Source organism: Scyliorhinus canicula, chromosome 4 (assembly GCF_902713615.1).
Source record: "Scyliorhinus canicula chromosome 4, sScyCan1.1, whole genome shotgun sequence".
Classification (NCBI taxonomy): domain Eukaryota; kingdom Metazoa; phylum Chordata; class Chondrichthyes; order Carcharhiniformes; family Scyliorhinidae; genus Scyliorhinus; species Scyliorhinus canicula.
Genome location: NC_052149.1, coordinates 21880947 through 21908158, shown reverse-complemented (window position 1 = coordinate 21908158; position 27212 = coordinate 21880947). Strand labels below are relative to the sequence as shown.

General features: G+C 44.7%; 1 protein-coding gene across 13 annotated transcripts in view; it reads left to right on the top strand.

The window, feature by feature from the left end:
* The window catches only part of evi5a (ecotropic viral integration site 5a), a 281040-nt gene that overhangs the window by 162011 nt on the left and 91817 nt on the right, over window positions 1-27212 (top strand). For 8 of the 13 annotated variants that reach the window (XM_038793830.1, XM_038793826.1, XM_038793828.1 and 5 more), the window contains one exon: window positions 17619-17789. The exons of the other annotated variants lie outside the window; for them this stretch is intronic. In XM_038793830.1, the coding sequence (XP_038649758.1) occupies window positions 17619-17789 (171 nt within the window). The remainder of the gene's footprint in view (window positions 1-17618; window positions 17790-27212) is intronic. 13 annotated transcript variants of the gene reach the window in all.

Here is a 27212-nt window from a genome sequence, read left to right as displayed (position 1 = left end):
GCGAAGTAGGCAGCCTGGGTGAAGGGGCCCTGGTCAAGTAGGGCACCAGGTTATGAACATTCTGTTCAACCTCGGTCAGTTGCCAGTGAGAAGGGCATGTAGCCTGTGGCTCGGGAGGTTTACTAGGGACTGCAGACAATGGCTCTGTCTTTCCCATTATGAACTTGGAGGAAACTGTGTGTCTCACTAACTATTTGGAGACGGTGGAGTGGTTGAGAGAGCTGGTGGTGAGGAAGAGCTGGGCATCATCAGTGTACAAGTACAGATAGATGTGCGATGTTGGAGTCTAGACATTTTAACCAGTTTGTGATTTATTAAAATCTTACGATCTTTAAATTTAAATTTAGGTTCTTGTCAATATGTAAGTTCAAGAACTACAGTTCATCAAAAATGTACCCAGATCAGAGAGAATGAGTTCGCACAATCCAACTCTCAAATCAAGAAAGAAGTTTCTGGAAATTCTTGAATACTTGCATCGTGTAGCTTTCCTTCTGAGTGTAAACATATTTCTTTAGCAGACCCTTTTGGTAATGGAAAATGCCACCTCCGTGATAATTGGTAAATCAGGAAATATTAATTTCTTCGATTTTTGCAAAACCAAAATCTGCTTCCAACAGCTGTTTATCAAAAGTGACATTAGATAGAGATAGAGAAATACAGCACAGAACAGGCCCTTCGGCCCACGATGTTGCGCCGAACTTTTGTCCTAGGTTAATCATAGAATTTTGGACAATTTTTCATGGCCAATCCACCCAACCTGCACATCTTTGGACTGTGGGAGGAAACCGGAGGAAACCCACGCAGTCACGGGGAGGATGTGCAGACTCCACACAGACAGTGACCCAAGTCGAAATCGAACTTGGGACCCTGGAGCTGTGAAGCAATTGTGCTATCTACAATGCTACCGTGCTGCCCTTAAGAAGTTAACCTACACTCCATTATTCTACCCTAATCCAAGTACCTATCCAATAGCCGCTTGAAGGTCCCTAACTTTTCCGACTCAACTACTACCACAGGCAGTGCATTCCATGCCCCCACTACTCTCTGGGTAAAGAACCTACCTCTGACATCCCCTCTATATCTTCCACCATTTATCTTAAATTTATGTCCCCTTGTAATGGTGTGTTCCACCCGGGGAAAAAGTCTCTGACTGTCTACTCTATCTATTCCCCTGATCATCTTATAAACCTCTATCAAGTCGCCCCTCATCCTTCTCCGTTCTAATGAGAAAAGGCCTAGCACCCTCAACCTTTCCTCGTATGACCTACTCTCCATTCCAGGCAACATCCTGGTAAATCTCCTTTGCACCTTTTCCAAAGCTTCCACATCCTTCCTAAAATGAGGTGACCAAAACTGCACACAGTACTCCAAATGTGGCCTGACCAAGGTTTTGTACAGCTGCATCATCACCTCACGGCTCTTAAATTCAATCCCTCTGCTAATGAACGCTAGCACACCATAGGCCTTCTTCACAGCTCTATCCACTTGAGTGGCAACTTTCAAAGAACTATAAACATAGACCCCAAGATCTCTCTGCTCCCCCACATTGCCAAGAACCCTACCATCAACCCTGTATTCCGCATTCAGATTTGTCCTTCCAAAATGGACAACCTCACACTTGTCAGGGTTAAACTCCATCTGCCAGTTCTCAGCCCAGCTCTGCATTCTATCAATGTCTCTTTGAAGCCGACAACTGCCCTCCTCACTATCCACAACTCCACCAATCTTCGTATCATCTGCAAATTTACTGACCCACCCTTCAACTCCCTCATCCAAGTCGTTAATGAAAATCACAAACAGCAGAGGACCCAGAACTGGTCCCTGCGGTACGCCACTGATAACTGGGCTCCAGGCTGAATATTTGCCATCCACCACCACTCTCTGTCTTCTATCGGCTAGCCAGTTTGTTATCCAACTGGCCAAATTTCCCACTATCCCATGCCTCCTTACTTTCTGCATAAGCCTACCATGGGGAACCTTATCAAATGCCTTACTAAAATCCATGTACACTACATCCACTGCTTTACCTTCATCCACATGCTTGGTCACCTCCTCAAAGAATTCAATAAGACTTGTAAGGCAAGACCTACCCCTCACAAATCCGTGCTGACTATCCCTAATCAAGCAATGCCTTTCCAGATGCTCAGAAATCCTATCCCTCAGTACTCTTTCCATTACTTTGCCTACCACCGAAGTAAGACTAACTGGCCTGTAATTCCCAGGGTTATCCCTATTCCCTTTTTTGAACAGGGGCACGACATTCGCCACTCTCCAATCCTCTGGTACCACCCCTGTTGACAGCGAGGACGAAAAGATCATTGCCAACGGCTCTGCAATTTTATTTCTTGCTTCCCATAGAATCCTTGGATATATCCCGTCAGGCCCGGGGGACTTGTCTATCCTCAAGTTTTTCAAAACGCGCAACACATCTTCCTTCCTGACAAGTATCTCCTCAAGCTTATCAGTCTGCTTCACGCTGTCCTCTCCAACAATATGGCCCCTCTCGTTTGTAAATTCTGAAGAAAAATACTTGTTCAAGACCTCTCCTATCTCTTCAGACTCAATACACAATCTCCCGCTACTGTCCTTAATCGGACCTACCCTCGCTCTAGTCATTCTCATATTTCTCACATATGTGTAAAAGGCCTTGGGGTTTTCCTTGATCCTACCCGCCAAAGATCTTTCATGCCCTCTCTTAGCTCTCCTAATCCCTTTCTTCAGTTCCCTCCTGGCTATCTTGTATCCCTCCAGCGCCCTGTCTGAACCTTGTTTCTTCAGCCTTACATAAGTCGTCTCCTTCCTCTTAACAAGACATTCGACCTATCTTGTCAACCATGGTTCCCTCACTCGACCATCTCTTCCCTGCCTGACAGGGACATACATATCAAAGACACGCAGTACCTGTTCCTTGAACAAGTTCCACATTTCACTTGTGTCCTTCCCTGACAGCCTATGTTCCCAACTTCTGCACTTCAATTCTTGTCTGACAGCATTGTATTTACCCTTCCCCCTATTATAAACCTTGCCCTGTTGCTCGCACCTATCCCTCTCCATTACTAAAGTGAAAGTCACAGAATTGTGGTCACTACCTCCAAAATGCTCCCCCACTAACAAATCTATCACCTGCCCTGGTTCATTACCAAGTACTAAATCCAATATGGCCTCCCCTCTGGTCGGACAATCTACATACTGTGTTACTGCTAAGTTACAAGCCAGAATGTATTCTTAATATATGCAGATGTACATTAGGAGCACAAATTTATTATTTGCATTTAAATAGGGTATTTTGAATAGAACAACAAACAAAATCAAAGTTTCTAGAAATTTTAAAAAATCCTTACAATAGGATAAGCATCACACGTGCAGTTACACCGCTCCAGTATCAAACCAATAACTGCTGCCCTTCGACTTACTGAGACCAAAGCACAAATTATATCTTAGTACTGGTATATTTTTGATTCAATTGTCCATTATTCCCACTGAGAGAGCTTCACTTGTGGGTGTGTTAGACAGCGCTCTCTACTGTACCCTTTGTTCCATAGAGACATCGAAAATAAAAGCAGGAGGAGGATATTCAGCCCTTCGAGCCAATTCCGCCATTCATTATGGTCATGGCTGCTCATCCAACTCAATAGCCTAATCCTGTTTTCTCCCAGATCTTTTAATCCCCTTCGCCCTAAGTGCAATATCTAACTACTTCTTGAAACATGCAATGTTTTGGCTTCAGCTACTTCCTGTGGTAACGAATTCCACAGGCCGACCACTCTCTGAGCAAGAACATCTTCCAAAGATAATAAGACCAAAACTGTGCACAATATCCCAGGTGTGGCCTCAACAAGGCCATGTATGATTGCAGCAAGATATCCCTGCTTCTGTATTCCTGTATTCGGAACCTCTCGCCATGAAAGCCAACGTATCATTTGCTGCCTTTACCGCTTGCTGTACCTGCATGCTTGTCTTCAGTGGCTGGTGTACGATGACACCAGGTCTCGTTGTACATTCCCCTCTCCTAATTTATGGCCATTCAGATAGCCTGACTTCTCGTTTTTGCTACCAAAGTGGATAATCTCGCATTTCTCCAAATTATACTGCCTCTGCCATCCATTTGCCCACTCACTCAACTTGTCTGGATCATAGAATCCCAACAGTGCTGAAGGAGGCCATTCAGCCCATCAAGTCAGCACCAACCCTCTGAAAGAGAATCCTACCTAGGCTCACTCCCCCACCCTATCCCCATAACCTCACCTAACCTTTAGATACTAAGGAGCAATTTACCATGGCCTTTCCACCTAACCTGCACACATTTGGACAGTGGGAGAAAACCGGAGAACCCGGAGGAATTATTTTTTCCAATTTAAGGGCAATTTAGCGTGGCCAATCCACCTAACCTGCAAACTCTGGATTTTGGGGGTGAAAGCCACGCAGACACAGGAAGAATGTGCACACATGAAATGAAATGAAAATCGCTTATTGTCACGAGTAGGCTTCAATGAAGTTACTGTGAAAAGCCCCTAGTCGCTACATTCCGGCGCCTGTCTGGGGAGGCTGGTACGGGAATCGAACCGTGCTGTTGGCCTGCTTGGTCTGCTTTAAAAGCCAGCGATTTAGCTCAGTGAGCTAAACCAGCCCCTCCCATGTACAGTGACACAGGGCCGGAATCAAAGTATGTGTTTAGTTGCTCAGCCATTTCTTTGTCCCCTACTTTATATTCAACTGTTTCTGACTGTAAGGGACCTACATTTGTCTTCACCATCTTTTTCTCTTTACGTACCTATTGAAACTTATACAGTCAGTTTTTAACCCTGCAAGCTTTCTCTCGTACTCCTCCCACTCTTAATCCATCCCTTGGCCCTTTGCTGAATTTTAGACTGATCCCAATCTTCAGACCTGTTGGTTTTCTTTGCCTATTTATGTTCCTCTTCCTTGGTTCGAATGCTTAAAAAATATATATATTTTTTAAATTCAGGAATTTGCATAAACAAACAACAGAACGAAAGAAAGGGGATGTAAAATTATACAATGTAATAAATACACAACACCCACTCCCTCCCTCGCCCCCTCATCCCACCCTGTCTTCCCCATTTTAACCTCCCTTAACCTTCCCCCTCACCCTCTGCTGATACCTCAATCTCCTTAAAGAGGTCAATGAACGACCTCCATCTCCAAGCGAACTCATCGACGGACCCCTTCAAGATGAACTTGACCGTCTCCAACCACAGCAATTCCGCCACATCACTCACCCACAATTCTGCTTTGGGCGGTCCGAGTCCCTCCATCCCAGCAAAGTCCGTCGCCGGGCTATCAGGGAGGCAAAGGCTAAGACACCCCACCCCCCTCAGACTCCCGAGTCTTCCGACACCCCAGATATTGCTACCTCTGGACTCGGGGCCACCTTCACCCCAAAACCTCAGACATCACATCCGCAAACCCCTGCCAGAACCGCTTCAGCTTCGGACATGCCCAAAACATGTGGATGTGGTTCGTGGGTCTCCCTGCGCACCGCCCCGTGCACCGTCCACACCCGTCTTCTGCTCCCTCAAAGAATCTTCTCAGCTGCGATACCATAATATGCTCCCTATGCACTAATTTAAACCGAATGAACTATATCATCCCCGACTTTGAACACCACCCGTATATTCACCCTACTGCCCCCTACTTCGTCATGTCCAGACCTGAATGGAACACCTGCCCGACCCATCCTTTCCTCAGCCTTGTCTGGTCCCCAATCTTTACGTGCGTCTCTTGTAGAAAAGCCACATCTGCCTTGAGACTCCACAAGTGCCCGAACACACATGACTACTTGACTGGTTCGTTCAGCCCCTTCATGTTCCACGTGACCATCCTAGTTGGGGGGCTCCCACCCCCTCCCCTGCTGATCAACCATATTTCTTTTTGGGCCAGCTCCCGGCCCATGCCACGGAACCCTCCAGGCCCACCCTTAGACGTCCTCTGTCATCACTCCCTTTCCAACTGCGCCATAACAACCACACCCTTGTCAGCTCCCCCCTCCCCCAAACAAAACCACCTGACCGCCCCTCACTGTTCTCCTGTTGACTAGACCGCCCAGCTTGATGGCTCTGCCTCCAAACCTCCTAAACCCCCCTCACCCCGTCTACACTCCCTCAAGAAACAAAGAAACAGAAAAAAGGTGCACTCACCCTTGATGCTTCCCAAGCACCCTGCAACCAAACCCAACAAAGCATTGCAAAGGGGAAAACGTTTTCCAAGGACAACCAAACGAAAACACCTTCTTACACCTCCACAAAAGTTCAGTGTCCTCCTCTTGCCAATCTGTTGTCCCTCAAAAACTCCATCTCCTCCTCTGGTGTACCAAACTAGTATTCTCGATGTTGGAAAGTCACCCGAGACAGGCCAGGTACAACATTTCAAACTTTACACCCTTCTTGAAGAGGCCAGCCTTGACCAGCTTAAACCCGGCCCTCCTCTTCGCTAGTTCTGCACTCAGGTCTTGGTAGACCACAGCTCTTTCCCCTCTCAGGTGCACTACCTCGTCTGCCTCGCCCTCCAAAGATTCTTCTCTTTGTCCAAGAAGCGTTGCAGCTGCACCACCATCGCCTTTGGCAGCTCGCCCGCTTGCGACCACCTAATCAACACCCTGTGCACTCGGTCGACCTCCACAGGCTGGCCAAAGGTCCGCTCCACCGTCGGCTATTCCAGCATTTTTGGACACATAGTGCCGGCCTCCACTCCTTCAATGCTTTGGGCATCGCCACGATCCTCAAGCAGTTCTCCAGATCCTCCACCTTCCTCCTTTTTGGCTACTGGCATCATCCCCACCTTGGCAACCGACAAGGCGAGCTGCTCCACGTGCTCCCCCACCGCCTCTTCTACTTTCTGGATCGCCTGGCCCTGGGACTCCAGCCTCTGCTCCACTCGGTCAATCCCTGCTTTGAGTGCCTCTACCACCTTGACCCGGTCCTCCAGGGCCTCCCTTCTCTGCTGGTTGATCCTATCATTTAAAAAGTCTACCAGCTGCTCTGTTGACCACTGGGCGGACAGAAGAGGCCCTTTACCCTCCGCCATCTTAGCCTGTGGCACACCTTGAAGACTCCTGCTCCAACAACTCCCTTCTTCTTGACCCATTTCTAGTTCGTGGATCCATCCATCAGCCACACCAGAGGAGCTGCACCTTCTCCTGGCACTCCCGTTTGCTAGTGTCACATGGGAGGGTTTAAACTAGTATGGCAGGGGGGTGGGTACCGGGGCAATAGGTCAGAAGGTGAAGAAATTTAGGGAGAACTAGGGAATAGGGTCAGTATGGTTCTGAGGAAGAGCGGATAGGGAGATGTTGCTGAAAACAGCGGGGCTGGTGGCCTGAAGCGCATATGTTTTAATGCAAGAAATACAACAGGTAAGGCAGATGAACTTAAGAGCTTGGATTAGTACTTGGAACGATGATGTTGTTGCGATTACAGAGACCTGGTTGAGGGAAGAACAGAATTGGCAGCTAAACGTTCCAGGATTTGGATGTTTCAGGCGAGATAGAGCGGGATGTAAAAGGGGTGGAGGAGTTGCGCTACTGGTTAGGGAGAATATCACAGCTGTACTGCAGGAGGACACCTCAGAGGGCATCGAGGTTATCTGGGTCAAGATCAGGAATAAGAAGGGTGCAGTCACAATGTCGGGGGTTTACTACAGGCCACCCAACAGCCAGCAGGAGATAGAGGAGCAGATAGGTGGACAGATTTTGGAAAGGAGTAAAAGCAACAGGATTGTTGTGATGGGAGACTTTAACTTCCCCAATATTGACTGGGACTTACTTAGTGCTAGGAGCTTGGACGGGGCAGAGTTTGTAAGGAGCATCCAGGTGGGCTTCTTAAAACAATATCCAGATAGTCCAACTAGGAAAGGGGCTGTACTGGACCTGGTATTGGGGAATGAGCCCGGCCAGTTGGTAGAAGTTTCAGTAGGGGAGCATTTTGGGAACAGTGACCCCAATTCAGTAAGTTAAAGTGCTGGTGGACAAGGATAAGAGTGGTCCTAGGGTGAATGCGCTAAATTGGGGAAAGGCTAATTATAACAATATTAGGCGAGAACTGAAGAACCTAGAATGGGGGCGGATGTTTGAAGGTAAATCAACATCTGACATGTGGGAGGCTTTCAAATGCCAGTTGAAAGGAATTCAGGACCGGCATGTTCCTGTGCGGAAGAAGGATAAATGCAGCAAATTTCGGGAACCTTGGATAACGAGAGATATTGTAGGCCTCGTCAAAAAGAAAAAGGAGGCATTTGTTCGGGCTAGAAGGCTAGGAACAGACGAAGCCTGTGTGGAATACAAGGAAAATAGGAAGGAACTTAAGCAAGGAGCCAGGAGGGCTAAAAGGGGTCACAGAAAGTCATTGGCAAATAGGTTTAAGGAAAATCCCAAGGCTTTTTACATGTACATAAAAAGCAAGAGGGTAGCCAGGGAAAGGGTTGGCCCACTGAAGGACAGGGGAGGGAATCTATGTGTGGAGCCAGAAGAAATGGGCGAGGTACAAAATGAATACTTTGCATCAGTATTCATCAAAGAGAAAGAATTGGTGGATGTTGAGTCTGGAGAAGGGTTTGTAGATCGCCTAGGTCACATTGAGATCCAAAAAGACGAGGTGTTGGGCGTCTTGAAAAATATTAAGGTAGATAAGTCCCCAGGGCCTGATGGGACCTACCCCAGAATACTGAAGGAGGGTAGAGAGGAAATTGCTGAGACCTTGACAGAAATCTTTGGATCCTCACTGTCTTCAGGTGATGTCCCGGAGGACTGGAGAATAGCCAATGGTGTTCCTTTGTTTAAAAAGGGTAGCAAGGATAATCCTGGGAAGTACAGGCCGGTGAGCCTTACGTCAGTGATAGGGAAATTACTGGAGAGAATTCTTCGAGACAGGATCTACTCCCATTTGGAAGCAAATGGATGTATTAGTGAGAGGCAGCATGGTTTTGTGAAGGGGAGGTCATGTCTCACGAACCTGATAGAGGTTTTTGAGGAGGTCACAAAGATGATTGATGCAGGTAGGGCAGTGGATGTTGTCTATATGGACTTCAGTAAGGCCTTTGACAAGGTCCCTCATGGCAGACTGGTACAAAAGGTGAAGTCACACGGGATCAGAGGTAAGCTGGCAAGATGGATACAGAACTGGCTAGGTCATAGAAGGCAGAGAGTAGCAATGGAAGGGTGCTTTTCTGATTGGAGGGCTGTGACTAGTGGTGTTCCGCAGGGATCAGTGCTGGGACCTTTGCTGTTCGTAGTATTTATAAATGATTTGGAGGAAAATGTAACTGGTCTGATTCGTAAGTTTGCGGACGACACAAAGGTTGGTGGAATTTCGGATAGCGATGAGGACTGTCAGAGGATACAGCAGGATTTAGATCGTTTGGAGACTTGGGCGGAGAGATGGCAGATGGAGTTTAATCCGGACAAATGTGAGGTAATGCATTTTGGAAGGTCTAATGCAGGTAGGGAATATACAGTGAATGGTAGAACCCGCAAGCGTATTGACAGTCAGAGAGATCTAGGTGTACAGGTCCACAGGTCACTGAAAGGGGCAACATAGGTGGAGAAGGTAGTCAGGAAGGCATACGGCATGCTTGCTTTCATTGGCCGGGGCATTGAGTGCAAAAATTGGCAAGTCATGTTGCAGCTGTATAGAACCTTAGTTAGGCCACACTTGGAGTATAGTGTTCAATTCTGGTCGCCACACTACCAGAAGGATGTGGAGGCTTTAGAGAGGGTGCAGAAGAGATTTACCAGGATGTTGCCTGGTATGGAGGGCATTAGCTATGGGGAGAGGTTGAATAAACCTCGAGGAGATACTTGTCAGGAAGGAAGATGTGTTGCGCGTTTTGAAAAACTTGAGGATAGACAAGTCCCCCGGGCCTGACGGGATATATCCAAGGATTCTATGGGAAGCAAGAAATTAAATTGCAGAGCCGTTGGCAATGATCTTTTCATCCTCGCTGTCAACAGGGGTGGTACCAGAGGATTGGAGAGTGGCGAATGTCGTGCCCCTGTTCAAAAAAGGGAATAGGGATAACCCTGGGAATTACAGGCCAGTTAGTCTTACTTCGGTGGTAGGCAAAGTAATGGAAAGAGTACTGAGGGATAGGATTTCTGAGCATCTGGAAAGGCATTGCTTGATTAGGGATAGTCAGCACGGATTTGTGAGGGGGTAGGTCTTGCCTTACAAGTCTTATTGAATTCTTTGAGGAGGTGACCAAGCATGTGGATGAAGGTAAAGCAGTGGGTGTAGTGTACATGGATTTTAGTAAGGCATTTGATAAGGTTCCCCATGGTAGGCTTATGCAGAAAGTAAGGAGGCATGGGATAGTGGGAAATTTGGCCAGTTGGATAACAAACTGGCTAGCCGATAGAAGACAGAGAGTGGTGGTGGATGGCAAATATTCAGCCTGGAGCCCAGTTATCAGTGGCGTACCGCAGGGATCAGTTCTGGGTCCTCTGCTGTTTGTGATTTTCATTAACGACTTGGATGAGGGAGTTGAAGGGTGGGTCAGTAAATTTGCAGATGATACGAAGATTGGTGGAGTTGTGGATAGTGAGGAGGGCTGTTGTCGGCTTCAAAGAGACATTGATAGAATGCAGAGCTGGGCTGAGAACTGGCAGATGGAGTTTAACCCTGACAAGTGTGAGGTTGTCCATTTTGGAAGGACAAATCTGAATGCGGAATACAGGGTTAATGGTAGGGTTCTTGGCAATGTGGAGGAGCAGAGAGATCTTGGGGTCTATGTTTATAGTTCTTTGAAAGTTGCCACTCAAGTGGATAGAGCTGTGAAGAAGGACTATGGTGTGCTAGCGTTCATTAGCAGAGGGATTGAATTTAAGAGCCGTGAGGTGATGATGCAGCTGTACAAAACCTTGGTCAGGCCACATTTGGAGTACTGTGTGCAGTTCTGGTCGCCTCATTTTAGGAAGGATGTGGAAGCTTTGGAAAAGGTGCAAAGGAGATTTACCAGGATGTTGCCTGGAATGGAGAGTAGGTCATACGAGGAAAGGTTGAGGGTGCTAGGCCTTTTCTCATTAGAACGGAGAAGGATGAGGGGCGACTTGATAGAAGTTTATAAGATGATCAGGGGAATAGATAGAGTAGACAGTCAGAGACTTTTTCCCCGGGTGGAACACACCATTACAAGGGGACATAAATTTAAGATAAATGGTGGAAGATATAGAGGGGATGTCAGAGGTAGGTTCTTTACCCAGAGAGTAGTGGGGGCATGGAATGCACTGCCTGTGGAAGTAGTTGAGTCGGAAACGTTAGGGACCTTCAAGCGGCTATTGGATAGGTACATGGATTAGGGTAGAATAATGGAGTGTAGATTAACTTCTTCTTAAGGGCAGCACGGTAGCATTGTGGATAGCACAATTGCTTCACAGCTCCAGGGTCCCAAGTTTGATTTCGACTTGGGTCACTGTCTGTGTGGAGTCTGCACATCCTCCCCGTGTGTGCATGGGTTTCCTCCGGGTGCTCCGGTTTCCTCCCACAGTCCAAAGATGTGCAGGTTGGGTGGATTGTCCATGAAAAATTGCCCTTAGTGTCCAAAATTCTATGATTAACCTAAGACAAAAGTTCGGCACAACATCGTGGGCCGAAGGGCCTGTTCTGTGCTGTATTTCTCTATCTATTTCTCTATCTCTATCTATCTAAACTTGGTTTGTTCTCATTTGAACGATGGAGGTTGAGGAGCGACCTGATAGAGGTCTACAAAATTATGAGGGGCATAGTCAGACTAGATAGTCAGATGCTTTTTCCCAGGGTAGAGGGGTCAATTACTAGGGGGCATAGGTTTAAGGTGCAAGGGGCAAGGTTTAGAGGAGATGTACGAGGCAAGTTTTTTTTTACACAGAGGGTAGTGGGTGCCTGGAACTCGCTGCCGGAGGAGGTGATGGAAGCAGGGACGATAGTGACATTTAAGGGACATCTTGACAAATACATGAATAGGATGGGAATAGAGGGATATGGACCCCGGAAGTGTAGAAGATTTTAGTTTAGACAGGCAGCATGGTTGGCACAGGCTTGTAAGGCCGAAGGGCCTGTTCCTGTGCTGTACTTTTCTTTGTTCTTTGTTCCTACACCTGTTTCCATCCAAAATTCCACCCCCCAGATGGGGAGATTACCAAAAAATTCCACCTTGAGCGGGAGCCACCAAATGTGCGACTGCTCACTCCATGGCCATCATCGGAAGTCTCTCGAATAGAATATTTCTTTTTAAAGAACTTATAGTACCCAATTCTTTTTTCTTTCAATTAAGGGGCAATTTAACATGGCCAATCCATCTATCCTGTTCATCTTTTGGGTTGTGGGGGTGAAACCCACGCAGACGCGGAAAGAATGTACAAACTCCACATGGACAGTGACCCGGGGCAAAAATCCAACCCGGATTCTCAGAGCTGTGTGTTGGATTGAATACTATTTCTAATTTCCCTTGTAAGCCATGGATTGGCTACCTTTCCCGTTTTACTTTTGTGCCAAACATGAATAAAGAATTGTTGCAGTTTCGCCCATGGCTCCTAAAATGTTTGCCATTGCCTATCCACTGTCATCACTTTAAGTAACATCGCCCAATCTATCATAGCCAACTTGTGCCTCATACCATTGTAGTTTCCTTTATTAAGATTCAGGACCCTAGTCTCAGAATCAACTACTTCACCCTTCATCTTGATGAAACATTCTATCATATTATGGTCACTTATACCCAAGGGGTATCGCACAACTAGATTGCCAATGATTTCTTTCTCATTACATAATACCCAGTCTAAGATGGCCTGTTCTCTAGTTGGTTCCTTAACGTATTGGTCCAGAAAACCATCATGTGTACACTCCAGGAATCCCCCCTCTACGGTTGTGGATAATTTGATTTGCCCAATCTAAATGCAAATTAAAATCACCCATAATTACAGATGGTCCTTTATCACATACATCTCTGATTTCCTGTTTAATGCCATTAACAACACCACTGCAATTTGGGGGTCTATATATGACCCCACTAATGCTTTTTGCCCCTTGACGTTTCTTCGCTCTACCCATATAGACACTGTCAGAACTAATATCCTTGTCCACTTATTGCATTAATTTCCTCCACTGCCTTTTTCTTTTTATCTTTCCTTCCTAAATACTGAATGCCCTGGACATTCAGTTCCCATCCCTGGTCACCTTGCAGCAATGTCTCTGTTATCCCAAATGATATCATACTGTTTACGTCTATTTGCGCTATTAGTTCATCCACTTTATTGCGAATGCTCCGCAAGCCTTGAAGCTTGCCTTTTTAACATTATCTGTCTCATTCCCAATATTTTTCACTGTGGCCGTGTTTAAATCTGGCTTTTGGTTTATCTGCCTATCACTTTTCTTATTCCCCTTTCTGACTTTTGTCCTTCTGCTTATTTCCTCCTCCTCTGACAGTTATTAAGCAACATGAAAGCTTTTTAGGAGCATACCTAACAGCATTAATCCCTCAGTACGTTCATCAGAATATTTTACTTCCCAATGAGCCTCGCCTCACTAAATCTGGGCCTACTTTTCATCATCCTGAAACAGCAGATTAGAGAAAGACCTGACCTATTTTGGAGTATTAGAAATCAGCTGAGAGGGCAGCACGGTGGTGTAGCGGTTAGCACTGCTGCATCACGTCGGCGAGGTCCCAGGTTCAATCCCAGTTCTGGGTCACTGTCGGTGTGCAGTTTGCACATTCTCCCCGTGCTTGCGTGGGTTTCCCCCCCCCACAACCCAAAGATGTGCAGGTTAGGTGGATAGGCTAAATTGCCCCTTAAATGGAAAAAAATAATTGAGTACTCTAAAATTAGATGAGAAATTTGAATTTTGAAGTGTAGAAGAGTGTGATGTGTGACAATACTTTTGGTTGAAGGAAAATGTAACATTAAGTTCAAGGAAGGGCTGTTGAAACCTTCTGATGTATAAATTCACCCCAGCTACTACAAGTTTCAATTTACTGTCATTAGCAGAAGGTAAAATATGCGACAGATGTGTGAGACTGATAATCATCTTCAAGGAAAAGGTCATTAAGAGGGCAAATAAAGCCATGGTTTCTCACACTACCCCGCATCAGTCATAATGAAAAACTAAATGTGAACCTTGACTTGTCAGTGCAGAGTATGCTGAAGGAATCTATAGATGTATAATTTTTCATTTTGATATTATATCCAACATACATGCCAAATATTTATTTTTCTGATGTGAGAAATCAAATGTTTTAGATAATTAATTTAATCCAATGAACTATTGTGGACAGTTGAATTGCACTGAGTCATTAGTTATGCTCACAGCTATGAGTAATCTCGTATACATAGAGATTTTAAAATGCATTAACCATGAAGCGGAAATCAGTTTTATGTGTAAGAAGCTGTACACTAAGTTTAAAAGTATGAAAAGCATTGATTAGACAAATGCAGTTTATATTGAAATCTTCTGGTGCTCTTAACCCCCAATTACTTGCCAGCAGCCGTTGAAGTTTTTTTATTATCTGTAGGAAAGTCTAGTGCAGTACATGATGGAGGATATATCAGGGTCATCGGGTACAGCATTATTTCCATGCATCACCTGCCCACTGCAGAGTCTGCAGATCACACATGAGACTTACCAGCCATTTCAGAGTCCGTCAAACTGGAGTGGAAGCAAATTATTCCTGATCCCAAGGGACTGGCTAGGAAGTGGAGAGGACTTGCAAGCATGTTGTGATGGTCAATATAAGCAAATCATCAGCCTATTTAAAATTTTAACGTAAAATAAGCAAACCGGCCAGCCTGAATACAGAGGCCCCAAAAATCCTTAACATTTTGTTGCAAGTCCGCTGGAATGGTCATACACTTGGCAAGATTCCAGATACTCCTGGGACCAATGTTCCCTTTAATTTTTTTTCAATGAGGGCATAGCTTAATGTGAACATTACCAGTTACCAATCTTAAGTCACAGTTTCGTGGGGCGGGGGGAGGTTTTGGAAGTGGAGCTTTTACCCACGCCACAAAACCACTGACATGGGGCGCAGAGGTTCCTAGTCCCCAGTTCTCTGTCAGGACCAGTTCAGCATTGGCAAAACATGTCCGGTCTCATTGGATCACTAGATAAAACTAGTGTAAATTGGACCCGTTTGAAACTCCCAACTGAGTTTAGGGCCTGTTCGTCAAAGGTAAAGAAACTAAAAATGGGGCAGCACGGTGGCGCAGTGGTTAGCATTGCTGCTGAGGTCCCAGATTCAATCCTGGCTCTGGGTCACTGTCCGTGTGGAGTTTGCACATTCCCCCCGTGTTTGTGTGGGTCTCACCCCCACAACCCAAAGATGTGCAAGGTAGGTGGATTGGCCATGCTAAATTGCCCCTTAATTGGAAAAAAATTAATTGAGTACTCTAAATTTATTTTTTTTAAATAAAAATGTTTTTTTGTAATTAGCCTCTTGACACAAGGTGCAGTTGAGGCCATAGTCATCAATTTTCCTAGGAGCTCCCTCTCCTCCTCCCTCTCCCCAAAAGTGCTGCTGTTTAGGCATCTTTCTGACATTGAGAGGTAGAAGTCCATGGTGTGCTGAATCTCAAGAACCCAGGATCAATTCTTGGTGATCTTCAGGGTCTTGGATTACATTAACACAAAACTAAGGAATTTCAATCAATACTAAAAAAAAAAGCATTACCTGCCATGCACTCCAATAACTATTGTTCTAACTGTTCCAGATACCTTTAGATTTCTCTTGTTTCTTGATTTCCTAAGGGGAATGGTGATTCTGTTATTCCATGGACTTGCATTCAGCACTTAACATATACGACTTACAGATACAACAGAAATGGTTGCCAGGTGCCTTGTGCGAAGCTCCTTTGACCCTAGCTAAAGTGCAACTCATTGAAAGTTTTGTTTCACACCCATGCACGGATTCAAACCCAATTTGAAAGATGCAGGATTAACTCGGAGCTGAATCATCCACTACAGAACATGCAATTTCTCTTCCATTTTAACCTTGCTAATCATTGGACTTTGTTCTAATAATAACTGCAAGGCAAAAAGCACTCTGCTATGCCATGGTACACATGACAGGAACGTCTGGTGTCTGCACATGCACAGTTGTATGGCGTGCAGAAATCTAACTAGATATGCAATAAAAACAGCTGAAAATGGTTTTTGTTTAAATGCTAAACAACCCCTCTGGTCCTGGAAAATTAATTTTATAAGTTTTATACGGTCTCATTCCCTCCTGAAGAGAAAGTTACGTTTTCAGTATATCTTTAATGAATTTAAAAAAGAAATAAATTTGGAATATTTAATTATTTTTTCCAATTAAGGTGGAATTTAGCGGGGCCAATCCACCTACACTGCACATCTTTGGATTGTGGGGGTGAGGCCCAGGCAGACACTGGGGGAATGTGCAAACTCCACACAGACAGTGGACCAGGATCGAACCCGGGTCGCCAGTGCCGTGAAGCAGCGGTGCTAACCACTGCGCCACCGTACCGCCCTGTATATTAATATCCATCTCCTTTTTTTATCTTTGGATGCGAGCATGATTGGCAAGGCCAGCTTTTTTGCCCTTGAGAAGATGGTGGGGAGCCACCTTCTTGCACCACTTCAGTCCACGTGGCATGAGTTCGGCCACTGTGCTGTATTTTTAGGTTTCTGACCTAGACACGGTGACATAGTTCAAAGTCAGGATAGTGAGTGAGTTGGGGGGGAGGCTTGCAGGCAGTTGTGTCCCCATTAATCCCATCTCAATTTTGCTTTCTCTACATGATTTATCTATTCCAAATAATTCTAATTAGTACTTTTGGGTTTATACTCTTCATGACTCATTGAGGATTCTGAAGTCTGGTTGAAGAGTCTCTCTGCTTCTTGCCTTAATTACCCACGCTATGGTTCTCCTTTATTGGGCACCATAATGGAAAAAACGGAAGATGAGTGGAAGTCTTTATTAAGAAGTCGGTCAAGAAGTCGTTTTGTGTGCAGCTATTAGTGAGGCCACTGGTGACCATAAAATCCAGGCCAATGCATTTTGAATTTATAATGCAAGCAATTTACTGTTGGATGTAACAGTTTAAGCATCAGTTGGAATGTTAGTATTTTATAGTTGAAATTGGCCTTCTGTCAGTATTTGGTCTCCTATTTTTGGCATTGAGTTTTCAGTAGTTGACTGTAGCTGTGATGTTGAAACATCTGCGTACTTTCCTAGAAATGTTTTCTCTGCAATTTTTGATTAAATATTTTCACTGAGTACAAGTGAGACCAATGTTTTTGGTCAACGGTCATGAAGTTGACTTTTACATGTGTAATGTTTTCGAGGGCTTGACACACGTGTTTGATTTGGGCCCAAGTGAAATCCAAAAAGACTGTTGCAATGGAATAAAGTAAAAAAAATCAAGAGCACTAAATTTATATATTTACAGTTAAATCAAATCATTAACATCGCCAGGATTATACTTGAGTTCTGAGATTTTTGTGCTTTTATCCCTGAAAAGCTGCGGTTGACTTTTCTATGCAGGCTTATAGTCACACAGTCTAACTCCAAGCATGTCACTGAAGTCGTCATTCCTTTTGTTTGCAAACTTCATAGCTATTCAAGCTCACTTTTTGATTGCAGTGTGTGAGATGGAAATTTTGTTTTGTTTTTTGTAGTCTCTAGGCCTGAAATTCCTCGAGAGGCCTGGGGTTAGAGGAGGGCTGGTGAAATCTTTCTCTTGCCCGCTGACGCCATCCTTGACCCTATCCGATATCGCAAGATCAGACCAATTTGCGTGTTCTGGTCACGTTTCTGGTGCAACTGGGACACTTGGTCAGCTATGGGAGGTGAGGGATGCAATTTTGCTGTGTCCTGTTATGTTTTAGAACGCTGTAGATGAGTTGCAGTGTTTACTTGTTCTGGTGTGGTGTGAACATTCCACTTGATGCATTTGTGCAAAACAAATTAAATTGTGTCCCAGAAATTTGAAGATATGGTAAGTAGAAACTCCTCTTCCTGTCCATTTTCGTGCAAGTGCAGGAATCAAAGCAATAGAGCACCACATGAAATTGAGCAGCCAAACTCTGCTGCATTCGATAATACTGCCCAAACTAATTGAGGGAGGTGGTTATGTAACATAGAAAGTTCGAGAAATATCAGTTATAGAGTTATAGTTAGTCCAACCCATTCTTGTCCGTTTAAATCTCTCTTCCTCGGGCTTCTTTAGTTGGTGGTGTCAATCAGCAGCTCCTAATCTTCCCTTCCCTCTTCATACTTGGATAAATTGAGCAGAAATAAAGCTCTGTGGTCAGAACCCCTTCAATCATTTTTCCTGCTGCTCGTAGCCCACAAAGGGACACAAAATTCTGTTCTGTCACAAAATGCGCAAAGGAACAGGCAGATTTTCTTTACATTAGTTTTTTGTTCTATTGAAAGGATGCTGGAGGCAGATTCAGTAACAATTCTCTGAAGGGAATTGTCGGTGTGCTTGAAAAGGCAAATGTTGTGGAGTTAAAAGGAAAGAACAGGTGAATAAGACCGATTAGATAGCGTTTTTAAATACCAGACCCAGGCACATTGGGTTGAATAGCCACTTGTGCGATAAGGTTTGGTGCTTTTATGTCCCCAAAGCAAATCTGAAGATTTGTTGAAAATTGGGATCAGCCATCAATCTCCCAAAGTACCTTGTTTTTGAACACCCACTGGAAAAATACAACAAATGCTGTATTTTCAATCCAAATACTTGGCTGGAAGTTTTCATAAAATATATATCTGAGGGCAGGGCGGTGCAGTGGTTAGCACTGCTGCCTCACTGGCCGGACCATCCCGGCCTCGGGTCACTCTCCGCGTGGAGTTTGCTCATTCTCCCCGTATCTGCGTGGGTCTCACCCCCACACCCAAAGGTATTCATGTATCTATAGGCTATTCAGTTGGATGATCAGCCATGATCGTGATGAATGGCGGAGCAGACTTGAAGGGCCAAAAGGCCTCCTCCTGCTCCTATCTTCTATGTATGTATATGTAGGGTAGGTGGATTGGCCACATTAAATTAACCCTCGATTAGAAAGATTAAAAAAATAACTTTGAGGGCCTCAGTTTAAGTAACATTTAGACCCCAAAGTTACATGTTTTCTGATCTGTATGGTTCACTGAGGTTAGTTTCCCAAAGAAAATAAGAAATACGATCGGGAGTATGGCCCCTGGAATCTGCTCTGCCATTCAGTACGATTATGGCTGAAGTCTCTTGAGATCCTACGGAACCAAAAGTCTGTCTATACTAGCTTTGAAAAAACTCATCAATGGAGCATCCATAACTCTCTGGAATAAAGAATTCCAAAACTTTGCAACCTCTGAATTAAGAAATTTCTCCTCATCTCAGTTCTAGATGATCATCCAATGCTGTGTTCACTCCCCCTCCCCCGCCTCCCCCAAACCAGAGAAGCCAACCTAAAGCCCCTTCAGAATCATCTTAGTTCCAAATAGATCATATCTCATGCTTCTAAAGTCCAGAGTATAGGCCTAAGTTGCTCAGCTTCTCATCACAGGACATCCCTCTCATCCTTTCTATACTACCTCCGTAGCAAATATATCCTTCCTTAGAGATGAAGATCAAAACTGCACACTGTATTCCAGACGTGGTGTCACTAAAGCCCTATACAGCTGTAGCAAGAGGTCCTTGTTCTTGTACTCCACTCCACTTGCCATAAAGGCCAACATTCCATCTCCCTTCTTAATTATTTGCTGTGTCTGCATGCTATCTGTGACCATATGTCTTGTGACAATTTGTTGTACATGTGACTAACCTAACCCACAAGCGAGGTGCTAATTACAAGGAAACTGCCTATATATTTGTCAGAATGTTGCTTTTATTTCTGCACAACTGTTCGGCTGGTATAGTGCTTTTCTTAATGGATGTAGCATGTGGAAGACTCGTGCATAGTTTAATTTGAAAGTGCAGAAGCTTGCTCAGAAATTTCAAATGTGGTAAGTAGACCTATTTTTACTTAGAACCTCATAATTTTAGCTGTCCATGAAACGTGGTTCTTTGGCATAGCCTGTAAAGGCTACACCTATAAACATTGTCACGAGAAGATCAAATGTGACTTTGTACGTTAATCTAGTGTCAAATGTCTTCAGAATCAATTGAAGGAGAAAACTAGCACTCAATCTTTACTCAGTTTGGGATTTATTCACAAAGTGAGACTATAAATTTGTTGCTCCTGTCTCTACGACAGTTGTCAATAAGTGTTTCTTTGTATATGCACAAGTCATGATCCAATCGGTGCCCCAACATGTAGGCACTTGACCGTAATTTAAACAGATAACCAATTCCATAAAACATAACACAATATTCACAAACAATATTTAAGACAAATCAAATCATTTTCCATATTCTCTAGAAAGCATTCCATTACAAGCCCCTCTTCTAGAATCCCAATAGTCTTTTGGTACAATCACCCCCTTTCTAGAAACAATCAGATAATTGATGACTGGCTTCGACCCTTTGATCTCAAAATTCCTTTTTATCTGACGTTTGTTTCACACGAGCAGATATATGATGTTTTTTCTCATTTACACATTTTTATGAGTGGAGACTGTCCCATAAGGAACACTTGTCTATGTAATGTTTAATGGGAAAACTGTTTTTGGTGCACTCCTTTCATAGAGTTTACCTGAAAATATTTGACAGATAAAACCCCTATCTACCACTTCCGAAACAGCCGATCTTTTAAACAATTCTAATTTTCTCAGCTTCCCAGGCTAGAAAAAATAATTTCCCATTTTCACCCAGCAGAAATATTATCAAACCTGTTGTACTTGAAAGCCTATCAGGGGCCAGCACGGTGGCGCAGTGGGTTAGCACTGCAGCCTTACGGCGCCGAGGTCCCAGGTTCAATCCCGGCTCTGGGTCACTGTTCGTGTGGAGTTTGCACATTCTCCCCGTGTTTGCGTGGGTGTCGCCCCCACAACCCAATGATGTGCAGGATAGGTGGATTGGCCACGCTAAATTGCCCCTTAATTGGGTACTCTAAATTTATTTTTAAAAAGAAAGAAAAAAAAAAGAAAGCCTATCAGGAAGGTTGGCATGAGAAACATCACTTCGGCCTTGGGTGACTGTGGAGTTTGCACGTTCTCCCAAGTCTGCGAGGGTTTCCACCGTGTGCTCCGGTTTCCACCCACAGTCCAAAGACGCGCAGTTAAGGTGGATAGATCATGTGATAAATTGCTCTTTTGTGTCCAAAGGTGTACAGCCTCTCTATTTTTTCTTGTGGCATTATCTTTCTGCAATGACATGGCATGATTAACTGGTATGGGGGTTACACTCTAAATAGGATTTCCAATTCAAAGTTGCCTTAGATTTACTCTGCTTAATGTCTAACCAACATGTTTAAAAGTCCCTGAAGCGTAATTTCCGTATTAAATTCCATTTTAATCTCAACACCCTTTTCAAATTCCACTGTAGAAACAATCAACATGCTTCATGAAGATGTCTGAAACTTTTCCTTTTTGACAGCAATAAACATTACGGGATTTGCTTTTAGTTGAATACAGCCTACTTTCAGCATCTCACTGAAAAATACCACACCCTCGAGACATCATTCAGAGCATAAACACATTTGTTTAATTTCCATGGTCTCCCTTCAGCATTGCATGCTTCTTCTGATAGTTTCAGATGCACGTCTCTCTCTGAAATTATTCACCCTGCAGAAATGCAGTCTTTATGTCAATTACTTATAAATGTGGCTGAAAGAGCTAAAGAGACTCCCAAGAATTACTCTTCTCACTGTGGAGCAGTCCACTACCAACATTTGATTTGACCAGTCGCTCTTCAAAACAGCAAACGATTAACCTCACTTTACCCTGAAGACCCATCTGCAAGGACCTTTTCCATATAAATGTATCTATGACAAGGCTGGCTATCCCCTATCTGGGCATCGTGATCACTCAGCCTACAACTCCCAGGCCCTGACCTATTATATTCTGTTTCTCAAGACTGTCTGAGTGAGGATGAATCTTAATAGTTTGATTGCTATGTTGGACAACTATCAAATCCTGTTACTTAACCAGAACCCCTCAATCCCTTCTGGAACCTCTCTCTTTTGTAAGACACCGTAGCCTCCAAATTAAAGTTGATCTCGGATGATCTTGTATGATACTTTGGGTCCAGATTTTCTTAGAGATCCAACCTAAATGAAAGCCCTTCTCCTGCATTCACAGCATTCAAATGTGCAGAACAAGATGGAACTAATTTTAGACCCCATATCACCCAGCACAGAAGGTAATTTGGGATTCCTTCAGAGACTAATTGATGGGGACTCTACCCTCCAACTGACAGAAGTGAATTCTTTGCTCTGGCAATATCTGTTCATTTATTTTTCATTATTCATTCACAGTATGTGTGCATTGCTGGTTCAGCCAGCATTTATTGCCTAATCCTAATTGCCCCTGAGAGGATGATGGTGCACCGCTCCCATGTACCACTGCAGTCTATATGGTTAGATACATCCACAGTGCTGTTAGGAAGGGCGTTCCTGCATTTTGATGCAGTGACAGTGAAGGAACAATGATATAGTTCCCCAAGTCAGGATGGTGTGTGTCTTGGAGGGGAACCTACAGGTGCTGGTATTCCCATGCACCTACATGTCCTAGGTGGTGAAACTCGCGGGTTTGGAAGCTGCTTTCAAAGGACCCTTGGTGAGTTGCTGCCATATGTCTTGTAGATGCCACCTCATATCAGTGGTGGATGGGGTGCCAAACAAGTGATCTGCTTTATCCTGGATGGTGTTGGAGCTGCACTCATCCAGCCAAGTGGAGAGTATTGTATTTGTATTTGTTTGTTTATTGTCACGTGTACCGAGGTACAGTGAAAAGTATTTTTCTGCTAGCAGTTCAAACAGATCATTTGTATGTGAAAATAAAATTAAAAGAAAATACATAATAGGGCAATACAAGGTACACAATGTAAATACATAGACACCGGCATCGGGTGACGCATACAGGAGTGTAGTATTAATCAGGTCAGTCTGTAAGTGGGTTGTTTAGGAGTCTGATAACAGCGGGGATGAAGCTGTTTTTTAATCTTCCGTCGCACTCCTGACTTTTTCTTTGTAGATAGTGGACGGGGAGTCAGGAGTTTATTTACTCAATGCAGAATTCACAACTTCTGACAATCTCTTGACCTGGCTGGTCAAGTTCCTGATCATTGGTAACCATCAGGATGTTGATGGAAAGGATTCAACGATAATCATGTCATTAAATGTCAAGAGGAGATGATTAGATTCTCTTTTTTGTTGGAGATGATCATTGCCTGACTCTTGTGGGACACAAAATACTACTTGCCATCATCAGCCCAAGCCTGAATCCAAAGAATCCCTAGAATGCCAAAGGAAGCCATTGAACCCAAAAAGTCTGCACCGACCCCAAATGAGCACCCCACCCAGACCCACTCCCTTGCCCCATCCCCGTAACCCCACCTAAGCTGCACATGTTTGGACACTAATGAACAATTTTGCATGACCAAACCACCTAACCTGTACATATTTGGACTGTGGGAAGAAACTGGAGCACCCGGAGGAAACCCACAGACACTGGGTGAACATGCAGACTCCACATGGTCACCCAAAATCGGAATTGAACCCGGGTCTTTGGCACTGTGAGGCAGCAGTGCTAACCACTGTGCCGCCTTGCCGCCTGAACGTTGTCCAGGTCTTTCTTCTTATGGACACAGATTGTATCTGAGGAGTCACGAACGGTGCTGAACTTCGCCACTTCTGACCTCATGGAAGAAAAGTCATTGATGACATTCCTGCACTAGAAAAAATTTAATGTATCATCGGGGTCATTGGGGAAGTTGTACATTAGATGGCAACCTTTTATTTCTTTTTTTAAACGATCTAGACACTGTCAGCTGTTGGGGGTTTAGCTAAGGGTGGAACAGCGGTTAGCGCTGCTGCCTCACAGCGCCAGGGACCCAGGTTCAATTCCAACCATGGGTGACTATCTGTGTGGAGTTTGTACATTCTTCCCGTGCCCGCGTGGGTTTCCTCCAGGTGTTCCGATTTCCCCCCACAGTTGAAAGGTATGCAGGTTTGGTGGATTGACCATGCTAAATTGCACTTCCATATCCAAAGGTTTGATGGGGTTACGGTGATGGAGCTTGGGAGTGCCTAGGTAGGGTGCTCTGTCAGAGGGGAGGTGCAGACACAAGGGGTCGAATGACCAACTTCTGCACTGTAGGTGTTCAATGATTCAATATAGTGTTTAGGTTTTAGTTTTTTGTTTTTTATTGGGGATTTGTTTGCAACTTTTTGTCTTTGTATCCTTGCATCTTCGTTGGTTGATTGTTATACCTTTATTGTTAGTCTATGAAACTTAAATAAATATATTTAAAAGTCAGCTGAAGATGATTGGGCCTCGGACACTACCCTGAGGACCTCCTGCTGTGATGTCTTGGCACTGAGAAGACTGACCTCCAACAACCACAATCATCTTCCTTTATGCTAGGTATGATTCCAACCAATGGAGAGATTTCCCTTGATTCCCAATGATTCCAATTTTGTTCGTGCTCTTTGATACCACAATCGGTCAAATGCTGCATTGATGTCGAGGGCATTCACACTTCACATATTGAATTCCGCTCTTTTGTCCATGTTTGAATTAAGGTTGTCATGAGGTCAGGTGCTGCCCTGGCTGAACTCAAACTGAGCAGCAGTGAGCAGGATAGTTCTGAGTAAATACTACTTGATAGCACTGTTGTGACCCCTTCTATCATTTTGTTGATGATTGACAGTAGACTGACTAATGGAGCAGTAATTGGCCAGATTGGATTTGTCCTGCTTTTTGTTCACAGTACGTACCTGGGCAATTTTCCATAAAGCTGGATAGATACCATTGTCATAGCTGTACAATTTGACTGAGGGTTTAGCTAGTTCAGAGCACAGTTATCAGGGCCCACAGTAGCCAGTGCCTTCAGCCATTTTACGTGGAGTAGATTGAATTGGCAGAATGACATCCCTGATGCTGAGGACCTCCAGTAGAAGCCAAGATGGACCATCCACTCAGTACGTCTGGCTGAAGTTGCAAATGCCTTGTCTTTTATGCTGATGTCTTGGGCTCCCCCATGATTGAGGATGGGGATATTTGTGCAGCCTCTGCCTCCTGTTAGTTGTTTAATTGTTCCGCCACCATTCACAACTATATTTGGCAGGACTGCAGAGTTTAAATCTGGTCAGTTGGCTGTGGGATCATTTAGCTCCCTCTGTCGCACAGTGCTTCCTCTGTTTGGCATGCAGGTAGTCCAGCATTGTAGCTTCACTAGGTTGACACCTCATTTTTAGGTTTCCCTGATGCTTCTCCTGGCAGACTGTCCTGCACTCTTCTTTGAACTTGCAGGTGTCACTTTGCAGTTTGGTTCACCTGCTAAGATTTCCTGCATCATTTCATCTATCGCCACATGATTGCTTTCTGAGAAAGGGCTTTCAGCTGTGGTATTCGTGACCACACTGTTCATGTTTTCACTCATTTAAACTTGTCATTAGCAAATTCCCCTTCATTATCAGTCAGAAACCTAGCTGGTGCCCCAAGTCGATCCATATCCATTTCTCCATTACTTTATCTGCAGTCACGCTTTTGTCCTATCTGGTTGCCATATCTATAAAGTGCAAAATGAAAAAATTTCTGTCTTTGTCCATCTCATTAAAGTTACATATCAGCAGAAAGCTGATGTGGCAATGTCTTCTAAATTAGTTCGGCCGTCATCTGCCAGAGACGATGTGCTGTGTTTGGGGTGCCTTTCGCTTCTGGATTGGACATGGTATGTTCTGGCTGTAGAGGCTGATTTGCAAGTGGCAGCCGTTTCCATAACTGATGAATGCCGTTGGTCCAAGGTTGACTGATGTTCTTTACTTCCAGTGGACTTTCTTTCGCTATCTAGTTAGTTGCCCTGTGATTTTTCCATACCCTCCATGTCTGTCTGTCTCCAGGCACACATTTCAGCAGCAGGACTTCCCACCCAGCGACTGCAATCCTGCTCAACTTAAAGTATAGCTTAACAGACATCTAGTATCACAGACCTGGGTGGCCTGTTCTTATGTTGAAAACAAACTTGAACCTTTGGGGATGAAGCCATCATCCATTCAGTGCACATGACAGTGCACGGTGGCACAGTGGTTAGCACTGCTGCCTCACAGCATCGGATGCCCGAGTTCAGCTCCAGCCTTCCACAGTGACTGTGTGGCATTTGTACGTTCTCCCTGTGTCTTTGTGGGGTTCCTCTGGGTTCTCCAGTTTCCTCCCACAGTCCAAAGATGTGCAGGTTAAGTGGAATGACCGTGCCAAATTGCCCCTTCATGTCCAGGGAGTTGCAGGTTCTAGAGGAGGGGGGGGGGGGTTGTTCTTGTCATTCTAGTCATTCTTTTGTTCCTGATATACCTATAGAAAGCCTTAGGGTTTTCCTTGATCCTATCCGCCAACGACTTTTCGTGTCCTCTCCTCGCTCTTCTGAACTCTCCCTTTAGGTCCTTCCTGGCTAACTTGTAACTCTCAAGTGCCCTAACTGAGCCTTCATGTCTCATCCTAACATAAGCCTTCTTCTTCCTCTTGACAAGTGCTTCAACTTCCTTAGTAAACCACGGTTCCCTTGCTTGACAACTTCCTCCCTGCCTGACAGGTACATACTTATCAAGGACACGCAGTAGCTGTTCCTTGGAAAAGCTCCACATTTCGATTGTACCCATCCCCTGCAGTTTCCTTCCCCATCCTATACATCCTAAATCTTGCCGAGTAGCATCATAATTGCCTTTCCCCCAGCTATAATTCTTGCCTTGCGGTATATACCTATCCCTGCCCATTGCTAAAGTAAACATAACCGAGTTGTGATCACTATCACCAAAATGCTCACCTACATCTAAATCTAACACCTGGCCGGGTTCATTACCCAGTACCAAATCCAATGTGGCCTCGCCCCTTGTTGGCCTGTCTATCTCTGGGCCAGATTTAATTTATGCAGCCGGTCCCATTCCCGCACCACTTGAATGCCTAGGTACCTGAAGCTTCCCCCTACTAATCTAAACGGCAGCTCCCACAATTGCCTCTCCTGTCCCCTCGCCTGGACCGCAAACATCTCACTTTTCCCCATATTTAGCTTATACCCCGAAAACCGACCAAATTCCCCATGAATCCTCATGATTTCTTCCATCCCGTCTAATGGGTCCGATACATACAGAAGCAGGTCGTCTGCATAGAGCGAGACTCTGTGCTCCACCCAACCA